General features: G+C 38.5%; 1 protein-coding gene across 2 annotated transcripts in view; it reads left to right on the top strand.

Annotated features, from left to right (window-relative positions):
* Nucleotides 1–4854: 4854 nt before the first annotated feature.
* The window catches only part of GCC2 (GRIP and coiled-coil domain containing 2), a gene marked incomplete at its 3' end in the record, with an annotated part of 43026 nt that continues 31418 nt past the window's right edge, over nucleotides 4855–16462 (top strand). For both annotated transcript variants that reach the window (XM_080711639.1, XM_080711638.1), the window contains exons 1-6: nucleotides 4855–4905; nucleotides 5896–5980; nucleotides 7639–7706; nucleotides 10242–10346; nucleotides 11244–13715; nucleotides 14333–14405. In XM_080711639.1, the coding sequence (XP_080567765.1) occupies nucleotides 5944–5980; nucleotides 7639–7706; nucleotides 10242–10346; nucleotides 11244–13715; nucleotides 14333–14405 (2755 nt within the window). In that variant the 5' untranslated portion in view covers nucleotides 4855–4905; nucleotides 5896–5943. The remainder of the gene's footprint in view (nucleotides 4906–5895; nucleotides 5981–7638; nucleotides 7707–10241; nucleotides 10347–11243; nucleotides 13716–14332; nucleotides 14406–16462) is intronic.

Below are 16462 nucleotides of genomic sequence, written 5' to 3'. Positions count from 1 at the left end.
TGTCTCCCAAATACTGAGATTACAGGCATGCACCAGCACACCCAGAAATCATGCTCGTTTTTGTTGTTGCTGTTTTCATATTGGGGATTGAACACAGGGATGTTCTGCCTCTTGGATACACCCCTAGACCTTTTTTTTTTTTTTTTAATTTTGAAACAAGGTCTTGCTCAATTGTTGAGGATCTCATTAGGTTTCTGAGGCTGGCCTTAAACCTAGGATCCTCCTGTTTCAGCCTCTCAAGTTAATGGGATTACAGCTGTGAACCACCACACCTGGCTATTACTGGGTTTAAATATACACATACAAAGCCCGGCGTGATGGCACACACTTGTAATCCCAGAATTCGGGAGGCTGAGACAGGAGAATTGCTGTTCACAGACTGCCTCAGCTACTTAGTGAGGCCCTTTGCAGCTCAGTGAGACACTGGTTCAAAATAAAGAATTAAAAAACAGGGCTGGGGATATCACTCGGAGGTATAATGCCCCTGAGTTGTTCCATCCTCAGTACCGCAAAAAAAAAACCATAAATATACACAAACAATCATTCATGTAAGATACCCTAAAGTTCTTCCGTGGATCTGGAGGTGATAAAGGGTGTGAACTAGCTGACAGTCATCTGCTCTTCTTTAATTCCTACCACCTCCACCCCTAAAAGCCTGTGTATGTAACCTTGTTTTCAACTACTAGCCCAATTCTTAAGACATGTATTTTTTTAATCCTGATGAGTTTTTAACTCATACACATATTTAACTACCACATGTAATTCTAGATAGGATGGTGTCACAGTAATTATCAAAACGTCTTGGGAATCAAGTGAATTTAATGGACAAATATTGAGGATTTATTCTGCACAAAGCACTGTGTGAGGCTATCCCACTTCTGAACAAAATAACCAAACAAGACAGAGACAGTCCTTGGGATAACAGGCGCACACCTGTTATCCCAGTACTTAGGAGGCTGAGACAAGAGTATCGTAGGTTCACAGATAATCTCAGCAAGTAGTGAGACTTTCAGCTGTTTCAAAATAAAAATTAAAAAATAGAGATGGAGGTGTCGTTCAGAGATATAAGTCCCTGGGTTCAATACCTTAATATGACAAAAATAAATAAATAAATCCAAACCCCACGCTCCTGACTTTAGAGGCTCCAAAATGTTATATAAGATAGAGTTCGTGTTTTTCCTTTACTGTGAGCCAGTGCACATTAATGGGCTTGATTTTAACTAAATGAGAAATCTATAAAACATCACATGTGTATCCATTGTGGCTACAATGGAGTCGTATAGGGAAGTCTGTGGGATAATAGAACTCTTTCGGTAACCTGATTGTGCTTCTGGTTGCATGAATTTATTTGCATATTAAAATTCTAAAAGCTGCAAGATAATAGAAAAGTCCGTTTTGCTGTATGTCCATTTTTAAAAAAAGGTGGGGAGTACATAATCTTCAAAAATGTTAATTTTTATTGAAAAAGTTTTCAGAAGAGTTTTGGTTTAATGGACCTTGAAGAATGTGGTAATGCAATGCCTGCATCGCAGACTGTAAGAGAAAAGTGCCATAATATTTCTATAGTAATATATAGAAAAATATCCCTGAAGTTTCAGTCCTAATCTTAATCCAACCTAAAAAAACTAACTAGTGATCTTGAGTTCTGTTCCTCTGATTTTTTCCTACATCAATGAATTGAGTCAATTAAGTATTCGAGGGGTATCTGCTACATAAAAGATAAAGTACTTATGGATATAACAAAAATTCCTCTTTTTCTCTAAGACTGTTGGATACTACATGCCAAACCATTTATTCAAACTTCTTTCATGGTATTTGCTGCCCAAAAATCATTAAAATTTTTGGTGGCTGCTAAGAGTTAAGATTTTCAAATCCGAGACTATTTTTTTTCTAAGACTATTTTTCAAGTCCCATAGGGAAGTTTATCATTTTACACCTCTGCCCAAAGTCCAGCTTTGTGAACATTTTCTCAAGCCATCTCATTTTTGAAAGATCAGTTTTTGTTTCAAGTTGGAAAATTCTTCTTCCCAGAATACTTTGTGCACTGTTGCAGGTAACCTGAAATCCTGATGCTATGTTGATCATTTAATAAAAGGAATTTATTGATTCTCTGATCATAGATTGACAGGGACTCATCTTCAGTCCACTGTGGTGGTCTAGGCCTTTTTCTTCTTATCAATTTTGCCCTAGTGGCAAATGTCTGTCTGCTAGCAGCACTCAGAGCTGTATGTTTCTTCATTTATATCCAAAAAAAAAAAAAAACACCATTATCTCTAAACCAAAATGTTAAAAAATACGTTCCAAACCTCACACGTTCACCTTAGAGTATATGTCCACATACACCAAGGCAGTGGCCACTGAGGAAGAGTGCTTTGCCCCCCAAGAACAAAGCTTTTATCTCCTAAGAAGACTGTCCTTCCCACCATTACATTGATTGGTTGTTTTGTAACCAAGCAACCACTGTTGGCCCACAATTGGTTTAGCTTTTGTGCCATAGGAAAGGGCTGTTGTCAGGAAAATTTCAGCCATCTAAGATGACCTTTAAGTTGATTGGTCCGGCCAGTGGTACCTATCTCAAGAATGTTCGGGTTGAGTGGGGGGGTCTCTTTTCTCAGAGCAGAGTGACCTTGCTTGGTTATCTACTGATTCTGGACACAGAGGTACTCTGCACTAATTGGCTGTGTCTAGGAGAAGGTCAGATTAGCAGTTACAGTTTCTCCAGAAGGGACAATGAATTATAGAAACTTAACTTTTTTTTTTTTTAATTTATTTTTTATTGGTGCAATGTATTCATACATCATAGTGGTTTAAATAAGATACTTTTGTAGACATACATGCACACATCGCCCAGTTAGCCCCTACCCGATCCCCACCCCATTCCCTCCCCATCCCTCCTTCCCACGCTTGGCTTAGTGGTTGACATCTAGTATTATAGCAATTTATACAATATTAACATTGATAATCTCACATAACAGTTTCATTTGTCTGGTACCAAACTTTTGATGACTTAAAGATAACATTTCAATATTTCTTTTTGCTTTCTTTCTTACCAGAGAATTTTTTTTTCTTTTTTTTTTTTTAGGTGAAACTATCATACATTTATTTATTTATTTTTCAGAAAAAAAAATCTATCCTGATATGGAATATGGGCTCTAGATACCCAAAACAGTCTCAAAGAAGAACAAAGCTAGAAGATGTATATTTTCTGATTTCAAACCATATAAAGCTACAATAATTGAAACAGTGTAGTACTGTTCTAAAGGCAGATATATAAACCATTGGAGCTAAATAAAAGCCTAGAGATAAATTCTTCCATACATTGTCAAGTTATTTTTGACAAGGTTTCCATGAACTTTTGGTGGAGGAAATACTAGTCTTTTAACTAAATATTGTTGAAAAATAATAATAAATGAAAAATAATAAAATTGGACCCTTACCTAACACATATACAAATATTAACTCAAAATAGATAAAGGACCTAAATATAAATCTTAATACTATCAGCTTTTAGAAGAAAATCTGGGTCATAAAACCTCACAACATTGAAATTGGAAGTGATTTCTTGGATATGATTTCAATGGCACAGGCAACAAAAGGGTAAATAAACTCCCTTAAAAATAAAAAAATATTGTATATCCAAAGACAATGTAAACAGAGTTAAAAGTTACTGATGCTCTTCCAAGAGTTCCTCCTATGACCCATTTCTCCCTAACTCTCACATATTAGGGAAGAAACTTAACTTCTTAAAAAAGGAAACCCAGGCCTACTTTATTTAAAGCTTTGACTGAAGCCTGTCATGGTGTCACTTTGGTTCTTCAGTACCCTGGGAGATCGTCCTGCCTGTCTCCACCACATCCCCATCAGCAGAGGGACGCTGCGAGGCAGCACTCCCTGGGAAGAAGTGTCCGCTTCAGGGAAGGCTGGGATCCTTGTTGTATAGCTCGGAGTTAGCTCAGGGCATCACGCTTCGCAGCCTGTGCCTAAGAAGCTCCTTGGCAGCAGCTGTCTGTCTGCCAGGCATTTGGAGATGTTCCCCTTAGAGTAGGGAGACTGGCAGGCAGGCACCTTTGGGGGGTGAGGGAGACCTGTACTCCAATACAATAGATTTGCCATCGCCCTGATGACAAACCCCAGATGGTAAACCGCGGCGTCAAGGGGTAATCTCCCCCGAGTCCCATCGCCAGCATTTGGCAACTGCAGGAGGCAAATCTACCGGGCTAGAGACCTGCAGTCCCAGGGCTGTGCCTGGGGAGGGAACCATTCAGCCTCCCGCACTATTAGTGGGCGGAACTGGAGGCCGGCCAGGAGCTGCGCGCACACGGAACCGTCTCCCGGACGCAGAGGCGGAAACGGAAGCGCCTTGGGCCGTAGCCATGGAGACGCGGGGGGGCGGGCCTCCAGGAAGAGCGTGACCTTTGACCTGCAGTCGGGGCTACGTCAGAGGCGGCCGCGGACGGAAGCGCAGCGGCGGCTGCCGGGTTGCGGGGCTGCGGGTCCGCCGCTGGCGCTGGGCGATGGAGGTAACCGGGGCCGGGCAGCCGGCAAGGCCGGGCCCACCAGCTCGGGGGCGTGGGGCGGACCCGTGGGAGAGCTGGGCAGCCACGCCGGCGCCCCGGAACCCGCGCCGCGGGCCCCCAGGGTGTCCCCCGCGGTGACTCCTCTCAGAGCCCCTCCCGGGCCGTTTGCCATAGAGACAGCCATCCCCTTATTCTTCTTTTCTCCCAAAGAGGTGTTTTTTTTTTAATTTTCCCTACACGGAAAGGCTTTTGACGCGTTAAGTGTTCTACGCATTAGTCTGGGATTCAGAAAAGAGTTCTTTTGACACCTGGGTTTCATTTTGTTTTGTAGGATCCTGCTCAAGATGGGGTGGCTTCACCAGCCACCCCTGGGACCGGGAAATCTAAGGTGAAGAGAAAATTGTCTAGCAGTTGCCCTGAGGAGGGGGACGGTGAAGAATTGGAAAACTTTAGCACGGGGAGAAGGTCGACCTATGGAAAAGAAGTAACCTTTCTTCCAGGGATTCGGATCTTAATTTACTGTCACCCATCTAGTTCCTGTTAATCTCGTTGTTGTTGTTGTTGTTGTTGTTGTTGTTGTTGTTTTCCTGATAACAATTTTTTGTTTACTTCCTGCTCCTGATTACCACTGCTAAGAAATCCTGAAGTTTTTCAAACACGAAATAAAGCCGTCTAATTTATAAAGTTTATTTAGTGGTGCAATAGAAAAAGCAGTGGGCTTTGGGTAGGGATTGAGGGAGTCGCTTCTCTAGATCCATTTCCTACACTGCAAAAACAGAGTTGAATTAGGTCGTTTTTATGGCCCGTACAATGTTTATCATTCAGTGGTTCTAAATGATAAGGATTTATTGCTAAGGTTTGTTGTTCTCATGCTAAGTTTCAGGCACTTGCTTAAGCACGCAATTCCTTCATTTAAGCTTCATAGTAACTATGAAATAGGTATTGTTATTTTCATCAGACAGATGAGAAAACTGAGCCCACAGGAGTTAATTTTCAGAGATGGTGAAGCCTTATTTTTATAGTTAAATGCGAACTCTTCCCTAGTGTATCTTGTTGCTATAATTATGATTGAATTTTGATGTAGCCAGAGACTTCTTTGAGCTTGAAATAGATGAAGATTACAACACTAAGGAACTTTAAGTCCAGTCTTAACTGTACAGTTAAAGAAATCAAAACCTAGAAAGTGTCAGTCTGCTAATAACTAATAATTACTGAGTTGAAGTTGCATCTGTCAGTTTAGAAAAGATGGAATAAAGTATGTTGTTTGGTTGGCTTAAAGACTTATTGAATAGAATGTCTCATTTTTAAGCAGATATTGTGCTGCTTTTATGTGGCTTACTGGAAACATGTTTGATAACAAATTGGTAACATCTTTCAGCTGGAAACATTGCCGAAGGAAGATCTCATCAAGTTTGCCAAGAAGCAAATGGTGCTATTTCAGAAAGCTAAATCAAGGTGTACAGGTATCGGGTTGAAAATATTCATCTTGGTTGAAAGTGGTAGTCTTTAAAATAGTATGTTGGCCTGTTTTTATTCTCTAGAGATTCCAAATGTATCTTAAGGCAGTGGAATCTCACTACCTAACATTCTAACCGTTTACCTCTGCTTTGTTTTTATTTTTAATCTCACATGTCTGCGGGGTGTGGTGGTGCATCCTTGTTATCTCAGTACTTGGGAGGCTGAGACAGGAGAATCGCAGTTTCAAGGGCAGCTTCAGCAAGTAGTGAGGCTCTCATCAACCTAGCAAGAACCTGTTTCAAAATAAAAAATATTTTAAAAGGGCTGGAGGTATAGGTTGGAGATAGAATGGCCCTGGGTTCAAACCCTAGTGCCACACACACAAGAAAAAATAAATCTCACATCTAAACTGCAGTTACTTTTGTTAAGAAGGGAGTATTATAAAATTTTTGTAAAGTTAATTATTTTTCATGTGGATAGTAGATGCTTTTGAGTTAAATGTGTTTTCTAGAGTGGTCATTTGAAATGTTAGAGACCAACGTTGTGAGCCCAAATACATTCTCAAGTACAGTAATAAAAGATTGTCATTCCTGGAAAGCCAAAGTGTATGTATTTGCTGACGTTGGTTGATTCTCTCTTCAGTTTCCTTCTCTTTTTATTCCATCAGGAAATAGATGCTTGTGACCTTTATTAGTATAAGTGGGTGAGCTATTGAGTTTCCAACAACTTAAAAATGTCAACTGCCCAGCCTAAAAGCCAAGATTTATTTTCTACCAGAAAAGGCAAAAGTATGTTTTAGAAGTTAGATCTGTTTGTAATTAAGAAAGTAATTTATTTGGAATAATGTCCTAGCCTCTAGAGAGAGACCTGAGTTGATGAAGTACTCAAGTTAACAGTTATCCCTAATATGAGGTTAGTTGTTACTTTAAGATTTTACAGTAAGAAGTAGTCAGGTGTGGTGGTGCACACCTGAAATCCCAGTACTGGGGAGGCTGAAACAGGAAGATTGCAGGCTCAAAGATAACCTCAGCAACTTAGTGAGACCCTGTTTCCAAATAATAAAATAAGGCTGAGGGTATGGCTCAGAGGTAGAATGCCCCTGGGTCCAATCTCCAATATTTAAAAAAAAAAAAAGATACAGTAAGAAGTATATTATATGAAATAATATGTCTGGGGTTTGTTTTAAAACTGTCAGGATGACTGGCACAGTGGTGCATGCCTGACATTTTAGCTACTGTGTAGGATGAAATGGGAAGATCACTGGAGTCCGTGAGTTTGAGGCCACCCTAGGCAACATAGCAAGACCCTGACTGGGGGGAAAAATAGAGATAGAGAGAGATGAAAGCGTGGATGAGTAAGAAAAGAGGGGAAGGTTTAGATAAGTATAGTTTAGGATGAAGAAAATTGGCCAGGTGATAATTGCTGAAGCAGGCTGATGGGTACATAGATTAATCATACTATTTTCTTTACTTTTCTATTTGTTTGAAGTTTTCCATAATTAAAAGGAAAAGAAAAGGTAATACTATTATGTGATGAAATTAATATTTTTTAAAGTATCTACTTAAATATATTGTAGTTTATAGGTTTGGGGGTTAGAATGTACTTTTCAGTTTATGTTTATTTTCTTCATTTTTTTTAACTGGAATCTTTTTAAATTATTTAGATTTGGAGAAAGAAATTGAAGAACTCAAATCAAAACCTGCTGATGGAGGAACGGATGATATTATTAAGGTAATGAAACAATTGTGAATATTGCATTAATTTTTATTAGAAGAAATATCAAATGATAAGTAGAATTTTCTTGAGGGCTGTCGGCTTGCTAGAGTCTGTCTGGCTTTCTGTCCCTATTCTACCACTTTCTCTCTAACCATGGTTAAGTTTTTTATCACTCTGGTTAACTTTTAAATATATATGGCTAATGACCTCTAGATTCCTTTCTGTCTGAAACACATATTCTCTCTCCTCTTCTTCCCATGCACTCCTTAATTATGGCTGTTACCTCAGTCTTTTTCCTGGCCATGCTCAGAACTTCAGTGATCTGTAGATATAGATTTATATATAGCCACAGGTGTGACTACTGAGCCTCATTTGATAACTATATCACTAGCTGCCTGGGGAAGAAACCCTCATACATTTCACTTTTCTTCCTTTCAAGCTTGACCTCAGTCAGCAGGTCCACTGGGCTTTGTGCCTTTGACTCTAAAGATGCTTAACTTTCCTATTTCTTCTCATGCATCAGTCATGAGAGACCCGTGGTTACTTCAGTGTGTCGCTCCAGTGTGTCCTTTCTCCGCCTCTGCCTCCTGATGCCTCTGTCTTCCTGCACTTGTTTGCTCTGGTTGCACATTTACCTGAACCTGGCTATGGGTGGTGACACTGAACCTCTGTGCTGCTTTTCCTGTTTGGAAGGCCTCTCAGTGTTCACTTTCTGGTTAACCAGTCTCTTGGGTAGAGCCCATCCTCCTGTGGCTTCTTGAGAGTGAATGCATGGGCTGGAAATGTCTGATAATTTGAAATGCCCTTCTATTCTCAATGCCTTTATTCTACTTTTTTTTGACTCGGAGATATAACTTGATACAGAACTCTAAAGTTTTCTATATCTTCTTTGTTTTTCTTCAGCAGCACAAGTTTTGGGATGAGGTTTTTGTTTGTTTGTTTGTTTGTTTGTTTAGTGTTATTTCACATAAGTTCCCAGATAGGCAGCTGGTTCAGTCTCCCAAGATGTCAGGAGAACACAAACCTTCATTTCTGTGCACCTTATCCTATCAATCTGGGAGAGCAGCAGATTTAAGTGTTAACCTTTATAGCACCTGTAGAAGAGGCAGGCAAGGAAGAGACAGTTGATAAAAGAGGCTTAAGGAGACAATCTACAGAATATGCCACAGAACTCTTTACAAGACCTTCCTTGAATTACATTTTCTTTCCAGTCTCAGCCTCCCAAGAACTAGGATTATAGATGTGCCAAACTAAAGCTATATTTTTTAGGAATTTTTATTCCTTTCATTTGAGCTTTCAGTGTTATTGACAAATAATTATTTATAATATTTTTTAGCCAGCTGTGTTGGCAAAAACTTATAATCCCAGTACTTGGGAGGCTGAGACAGAAGGATCGCCAATCCTCAGCTACTTCGTGAGGCCCTCTGAAACTTAGTGAGACCTTGTTTCAAAATAAAAGAATAAAACATAGGGCTGGGGGTGTAGCTCAGAGGTAGACTGCCCCCTGGGTTCCATCCCCAGTACAGCAAAAAAAATCCTAATAATAATAATAATAATAATAATAATAATAATAATAATATTCTTTAACTTTTTAAGCTCTGATTTATAAGTAGAAGTGCTCACCATCCAGTTATACTATTGTTTGCTGCTTCTGTCTTGATCAATCTTGCTAAAAACTGTCCTTTTTGTTAGCTTTTTTCAAAAATCTGATTTCTGGTTTGTTGGTCTGTTTTCCATTTCCTTTCATATCTCTCCTACTCATTGTCTCTGAGGAAGAAGTGACAGATTATTTCTTGCCTTTTCTTCTAGCTACTCTCAATTCAGACCATTGACCATCCCCAGTTTTTGAACCCCTGATATATATACCTCCCTTGACAATACCTTTTATCTCCAATTGTTTTTTGAGTGATTTTTTTTAATTTTTTTTTTTTTAGTTGTTTGTTTGTTGCCATACTGGGGATTGAGCCCAAGGCCTCATGCATGCTAGGCAAGCACTTTCCACTAAACCATACCTCCAGCCCCTTATATCTTCAATTCCTAAGCCTCTCTTTTTTTTTTTTTTTTTTTTTTTTGGTGGTACTGGGGTTCCTGGAAGCCCTTCTACCTCCGGGCTACATTCCCAGACCTATTTTTACATTTTTATTTGGAAACAGGGTCTCCTAAGCCAGCGCACGCGGCTGGCTTCGAACCTGCGCGATCCTCCTGTCTCTGCCTCCCAAGCGCGGGGATTACAAGCGTGCGCCACCACACGCGGCGTAAGCCTCTCATTTCTGAAGCATATTTGCCAACTTCTCATATGTGCGCTCCTATGTGGGCTTTTATGTTATAGCTTTGATTTTCTTTCTAATTTAGTTCACCCTCCTTGACCTTCAGTTTTCTAAGTGGGTTAAAATTTCTCATTTCCCTGTCTTTGCTACTTTTCTCTTTGTCCGTATATTTATACCTTTTTTAATTTCTTATTCTCTAAAAGAGCTTGAAAAAGGTGAGGAGGTAACAGTGCCTCACCATTTTTTTAACTTATGGCATACAAATCATCCTACTCCAAAACAGGCATTGACTGAACGTCTGGATGCTATCCTTCTGGAAAAAGCAGAAACCGAGCAACAGTGTCTTTCTCTCAAGAAGGAAAATATTAAAATGAAACAAGAGGTTGAGGTAAGTCAACATTTAATGTTCACTTTTATTAACTTCTACAGTGTAGTCGTGAAGTTTTTATCTAAGTAAAACCTTTAAGAGCATCTAATCCAGGCTGGGTGTGGTGGCGCACGCTTGTAATCCCCACACTTGGGAGGCTGAGACAGGAGGATAGTGAGGCTCTCAGCAACTTATTGGGACCCTGTTTCCAAATAAAATATAAAAATGGGTCTGGGAGTATAGCCCGGAGGTAGGAAGCCTCTGGGTTCCACCCCCAGTACCACCAGAAAAAAAAAAAAAAAAAAAAAAAGAAGAGCATCTAATCCTATTTTACCTTTTATGAAAAAAGAAACAAAAATTAAGATTTAAAAAGAAAAGTGAAATCCTCCAGTTGCACAGAGAGCCCTAACATTTACTTGTTACATTATTTAATTTTCCTTAATAGCTGTAATGTTGTTATTTAGTAAAAATGAAAACATTATTTTCACTCAGTGTTAAATACCATTTTTTATTGAATTTTAGGATATTCACTAATATATTACTACTTGCTTGCCAATTAGGTCTGAGCCTTTTTTTTTTCCAAAAATAGTTTCTTAATTTATTTAAGAGCTATTAGATGAAGCTTTATGACATGTACAACTTATATAATTTATCACTTTTTTTAAAAATCAAATTTAGATATTTTCTAGTTGGTAGTCATTTAAGTAATAGATTTAGTGATGCAGATAACATTGTTCTGTGTAAGGTAGGCAGAGCCTCAGAATAAGACACTTGCAATCTCAGTGTCTTATTTTTCTCTAGGTACATTTCTGTTCATTTACTTTTCTCTCTAGTTACCATATTGCCAATATATTCTCTGAGAGCAGGGGTTCTTTTTGTTTTTCTTAAATAATTTATTTGTGCTTACTTTTGTGATAGGACTCTGTAACTAAGAGGGAAGATGTACACAAGGAGTTTGAGCAGTCACATAGAAACTGTGTGAAAGAAATTGAAAATTTGAAAAGTGAATTGATAGCAGTAAATTCCAAACACAGTGAAGATAAAGCCGGCTTGCAGAAGGAACTGGAGGAAGCATTGAAGAAGCAGCTAGAGGTCTCAGAACAGCTCAAGGCTCAGAGTGGCTCTGAGGATAATGTTAAAAAATTACAAGAAGAGATGGAGAAAATCAGGGCGGCCTTTGAGGAGCAAATTCTGTGTCTGCAAAAACAGTTAGAAGCTACCACTGATGAAAAGAAGCAAGAGACTGCTCATCTGCAAAAAGTTATTGAGGCAAATTCCCAAGATTACCAGAAAGATATTAACATTTTGCAAGAAGAACTTTTGCAGTTGAAAGCTGCACACGAAGAAGAAGTCAGAGAATTGACGTGCCGAATCGAAGCATCCGCTAAAGAACACAGAGCAGAGCTCAGTAAGTTAGAGCAGCTAGAAGAGAACTCAGTAAGGCAGTGTGAGACAGGTGAGGAGATCGCTCAGGAGACACGCGAATGTGAATCGGAAAGCTTAAGGAAATCCAGCTCATCTGCAAACCCAGACAACCAGATGTGTCCTGTGGTCTTACAGGATGATGCTTCAGTAGAGCAAGTAGCAAATGAGAAAGTAAAACAACTAGAAGATTCCCTAAAAGAACTGGAATCTCAACATAGTATCTTAAAAGATGAGGTAACTTATATGAATAATCTTAAATTAAAACTTGAACTGGATGCCCAGCATATAAAGGATGAGTTTTTTCACGAACGAGAAGATTTAGAGTTTAAAATTAATGAACTGTTACTAGCTAAAGAAGAACAGAGCTGTGTAATAGAAAAATTAAAACACGAGCTAGAAGACTTAAATAAACAGTTTTGCTGCACAGTAGAACAACATAAAAAAGAAGTACAGAAATTTAAGGAACAACATCAAAAAGAAATATCAGAACTAAATGAGACACTTCTGTCAGGTTCAGAAAAAGAAAAATTAACATTAATGTTTGAAATACAGGGTCTTAAGGAGCAGTGTGAAAACCTACAACAGGAAAAGCAAGAAGCAATCTTAAATTATGAAAGTTTACGAGAGATTATGGAAATTTTGCAAACAGAACTGGGGGAATCTGCTGGGAAAATAAGTCAAGAGTTTGAATCAATGAAACAGCAGCAGGCATCTGATGTTCATGAACTTCAGCAGAGGCTCAGAACTGCATTCAATGAAAAAGATGCTCTTCTGGAAACTGTGAATCGTCTCCGGGGAGAAAACGAAAAGTTATCATCTCAACAAGAATTAGTACCAGAACTTGAAAATACCATAAAGAGCCTTCAAGAAAAGAATGAAATATTCTCAGTTAGTCTCAGTCAAAGAGATAGCATGTTACAAGAATTGGAAGCAAAGATAAGTTGCCTTACTGAAGAAAAAGATGATTTCATAAGTAAAATTAAGAACTCCCACGAAGAGATGGATAATCTCCATAAAAAATGTGAAAGGGAAGAAAAGCTGGCCATAGAACTTAGAGAGAGAGTAGAGCAAACTGCCCAGCACAACAGTGAACTAGAACAAAGAGTAAACGAATTAACAGGAAGACTGGATGAAACTTTAAAAGAAAAGGATCAAAATGACCAAAAACTTGAAAAACTTACAGTTCAAATGAAAACTGTCTCTGAAGACCAGGTAGTGTTGTCATCTGAAGTGAAGTCTCTTCGTGAGGAAAATAACAGACTAAATTCTGAAAAGAACCAGTTGAGTAGGGATTTGGAAGCTCTTCAAGAGTCTCAAAAAGAAGGAGACGTTATCTTAAAAGAACATATTACTGGATTAGAAAAGAAACTTGAGTTAGCAGTGGAAGAGCAAGATAATTTAAATAAACTGTTTGAAAACGAGCAAGTTCAGAAGTCATTTGTCAAAACTCAGTTGTATGGCTTTCTTAAGCAAATGGGGTCAGAGGTTTCAGAAGAAAATGAAGAGGATGTTGGAAACATCTTACAAGCTGTTGGTGAATCCTTAGCAAAAGTAGATAAAGAAAAACACAATTTGGTGCATCAATATGATGAAAAGATATTAGCTTTAGAAAAAGAGATTAAGTACCTTCAAGAAGAGAATGTTGTTCAGTGTGAAGACCTTAGATCTTTACTAAAAGACTCTGAGCAAGAGAAAGTTCTCATAAGAAAAGAGTTGGAAGAAACTCTGTCGGAAAAAGCAGCACTGCAACTTGATCTTCTCGAAATGAAGAATGCTAATGAAAAAACAAGGCAAGAAAATCAGAATCTTTTAATTCAACTTGAAGAAGTATCTCAAACATTACAAAGCAGAAATGAAATCCAGTTTGAAAAGTCTTTTATAATGGAACAGGAAAACCTAAAGCCATTACTAGAACAAAAAGAATCCGAGTTGCAAGATGTGAGAGCAGAGCTGAAATTATTAAAGGTATTAATGCTTTTAAGATTTATTGATTCAAGTAAACTCTTAGTTCAGGTCATAGACTAGAACATTTTTACATGTAGAAGTTTTTATCATTTAAGCTCAAGTAGCAAATACACAAAAAGTGCATTTAACATTTTCATGTTGATTATTCTGTTTATTATTATATTGATCATTTGTGAGGGGGGTAGATTGTTTTAAAACCTTGAATTTAAGGTTTATTAAATAACTAGGGGTCTTGATCAAAGAACATTGTTTAGCAAAAAAAAAAGTAGATTTTCACTTTAGCTATAATTTTAGAGTTTTCTTTTTAAAATTATGTTGTAAAAGTTAACAAACTGTCATCATTGATCATTTCTTTATCATTTCTTTATTATACACATACTTGCTACTTAACAAGTTGTTGATCTTGCCCTTAGGTACTATTGGTTTTTATATTAAGTACCATATCATCTACATGCAGTTGGTATTATCTTGTTTATCATCATAAGAAAAGATGAGTAAATTGCTTTTTGTATGATTTCTCTTTGATGATGATAATCTCCTGCTTAAAGTGGTGGCCAATTCATCATGGAAAATAAAATAAATCCTTTTTTTGTTTTGTTTCTCCATATGAAATCCAGGATTCTTTAGAGAAATCATCTTCTGTAAAAAATGATCAACTCTCTTCTGTAAAAGATCTGGAAGAAAAAATAGGTAACTGTGTTTTCATATATGTTGTCACCGTTATTAGGCAAATTCTTTGTAAGTGTTAGAATAGGTTGGAAAATATAATAGCCAACTAATGAACTGTTAAAAATGTCATAAGTAGCTGTCTTCTTTTATCTCCCATTGCCCCTCTGCCATCTGTTTGCCTTTCTTTCTTTCTTTTATATTATACTTTTATTGGTACAGTGTCATTTTACATCATAGTGAAATTCAAAGTGATACAAACATATGTATTACTTATTTTATTTCCCTCCATATGTCTTCTACCCCATTCCTTGATCCCCCATCTCTCTCACTAACATACATGTTAGTGAGGTGATAATGAAACCTTGCCTTTCCTTAATTTAAACAAATACTAGTATGATTCCATTTACAAGTGATTCCATGATTACTTTTGAATTTTTCATTTACCTAACATTTAAATGTCCAGCTATTCTAGACACTGGTAATAGGTGAATTAGGTATAGACCATGTACTCAAAGAGCTCACTGCCAAGAAGAGGTCTGAATGCAGTAGTGTGAGGTGTGGACAGGATATAGTGCTGATAGCATGAGAAACTGCCTGTTTTCAGTTAAGGGAAATATCAGAGAATAGGACCTTTAACTGGGGCTTGAAGAATGAGAAATGTGACGCAGTCTGTTAACATTTAGAATGTCGAGGAGTATGCCAGGAGATTCCTGGAGCGGCAGCAGCCTGATCATAAATACTCTATTGTGATTTGCACCAGAGTGGAGACTTAATGCTCAGTTTTTTATTCTTTGTGGTTAACATTATGAGGTGGGTCTTTTATTCCCTTTAAAATGAAGAAAGGAAGACTTAGAGTGTTGTGTAAGGTGCCCATGGTTCCTTCATTTAGTACCAGATTAGGTTGGGGTGGGAGGGAGCTGGAAATCACCAAGGCAGTATGAGAAATAATAATAATAAGGACCAGAGATGGACAATTCCCCATTTTTAAATGCTGGGGGGGAAAAGGAGATTGAGAAGGAGCAGCCAGAAAACCTGGAACATGAAACATCTTAAAAGTTAAGTCAAGCCAATGTGGTGGCGCACACTTGTAATCCTAGCGCTTGGGAGGCTGAGACAGGAGGATTGCGCAGGTTCAAAGCCAGCCTCAGCTACTTAGTGAGGCTCTCAGCAACTCAGTGAGACCCTGTTTCCAAATAAAATATAAAATAGGTCTGGGAGTATAGCCCGGAGGTAGAAAAGCCCCTGGGTCCCACCCCTAATAACACCACCAAAAAAAAAAAAAAAGGTTCAGTGCAAATGAAAGGGGGAAATGGGAAAATGCTTAGCCATAGCAAGTGCTACTTATGGGTCAAATAAAATGAGTGCTGAAAGCTAAGCAGTGGTCTAAACTAGAGAGGAACTTCTGTAATCTGCTAGGGCTAAGGCTTGGGTGCTATGGGGAAGAGAAATTAAAGAATGTATACAAACATCTCTTTGAAGGGTTTTGTTAAAAGAGGAGCAACGCAGTGTTTTGTTTTTGTTTCTGAAGTGGGAAAAAGCATACTTAGGATAGTTGACCTGTCCTCTTGTGATCTCTGGCTTCTATGGCTGCTTCTACTGCTTGTTCCTAGCTTGATGTCTTGATACTTTTCCATGTTGCACGTTTATAAACTGGGGCGGGCGGGGGGGGGGGGGTGTCTACTAGAGAGGGAGAATTGCTGCACTCATGTCCAGGGAGGTGAGAAGGTGTGTGAGATGCAGAATGGAAACAGCTGGCCTTTGCTGCACACACAATCACTGCATCAGCCAAGAGGGAGGCCCAGTGGACAGGCATTCAGGTCATAAATGAAGCTAGGTAAAGACATCAGAAGGTAAAATCCTAAGCACTGGACTCAGAGGAAGAATAGCAAAAGAGCTTAAAGGAGGAGATCAGGATAGGGTAAGTCTAGATTTGGGCATGCTTGCGCACACTTGTAATCCCAGTATTTTGGAGGCTGAGACAGGTAGATCATGGTTTGCGGACAGTCTCAGCTACTTAGGCCCTCCACAACTTAGTGAGACCCTGTTTCAAAATAAAGAATATAAAATAGGGCTAGGGG

The sequence above is a fragment of the Muscardinus avellanarius genome (assembly GCF_963383645.1).
Source record: "Muscardinus avellanarius genome assembly, chromosome: 15".
NCBI classification, from domain to species: Eukaryota; Metazoa; Chordata; class Mammalia; order Rodentia; family Gliridae; genus Muscardinus; species Muscardinus avellanarius.
This window is presented reverse-complemented; position numbering and strand designations above follow the sequence as displayed.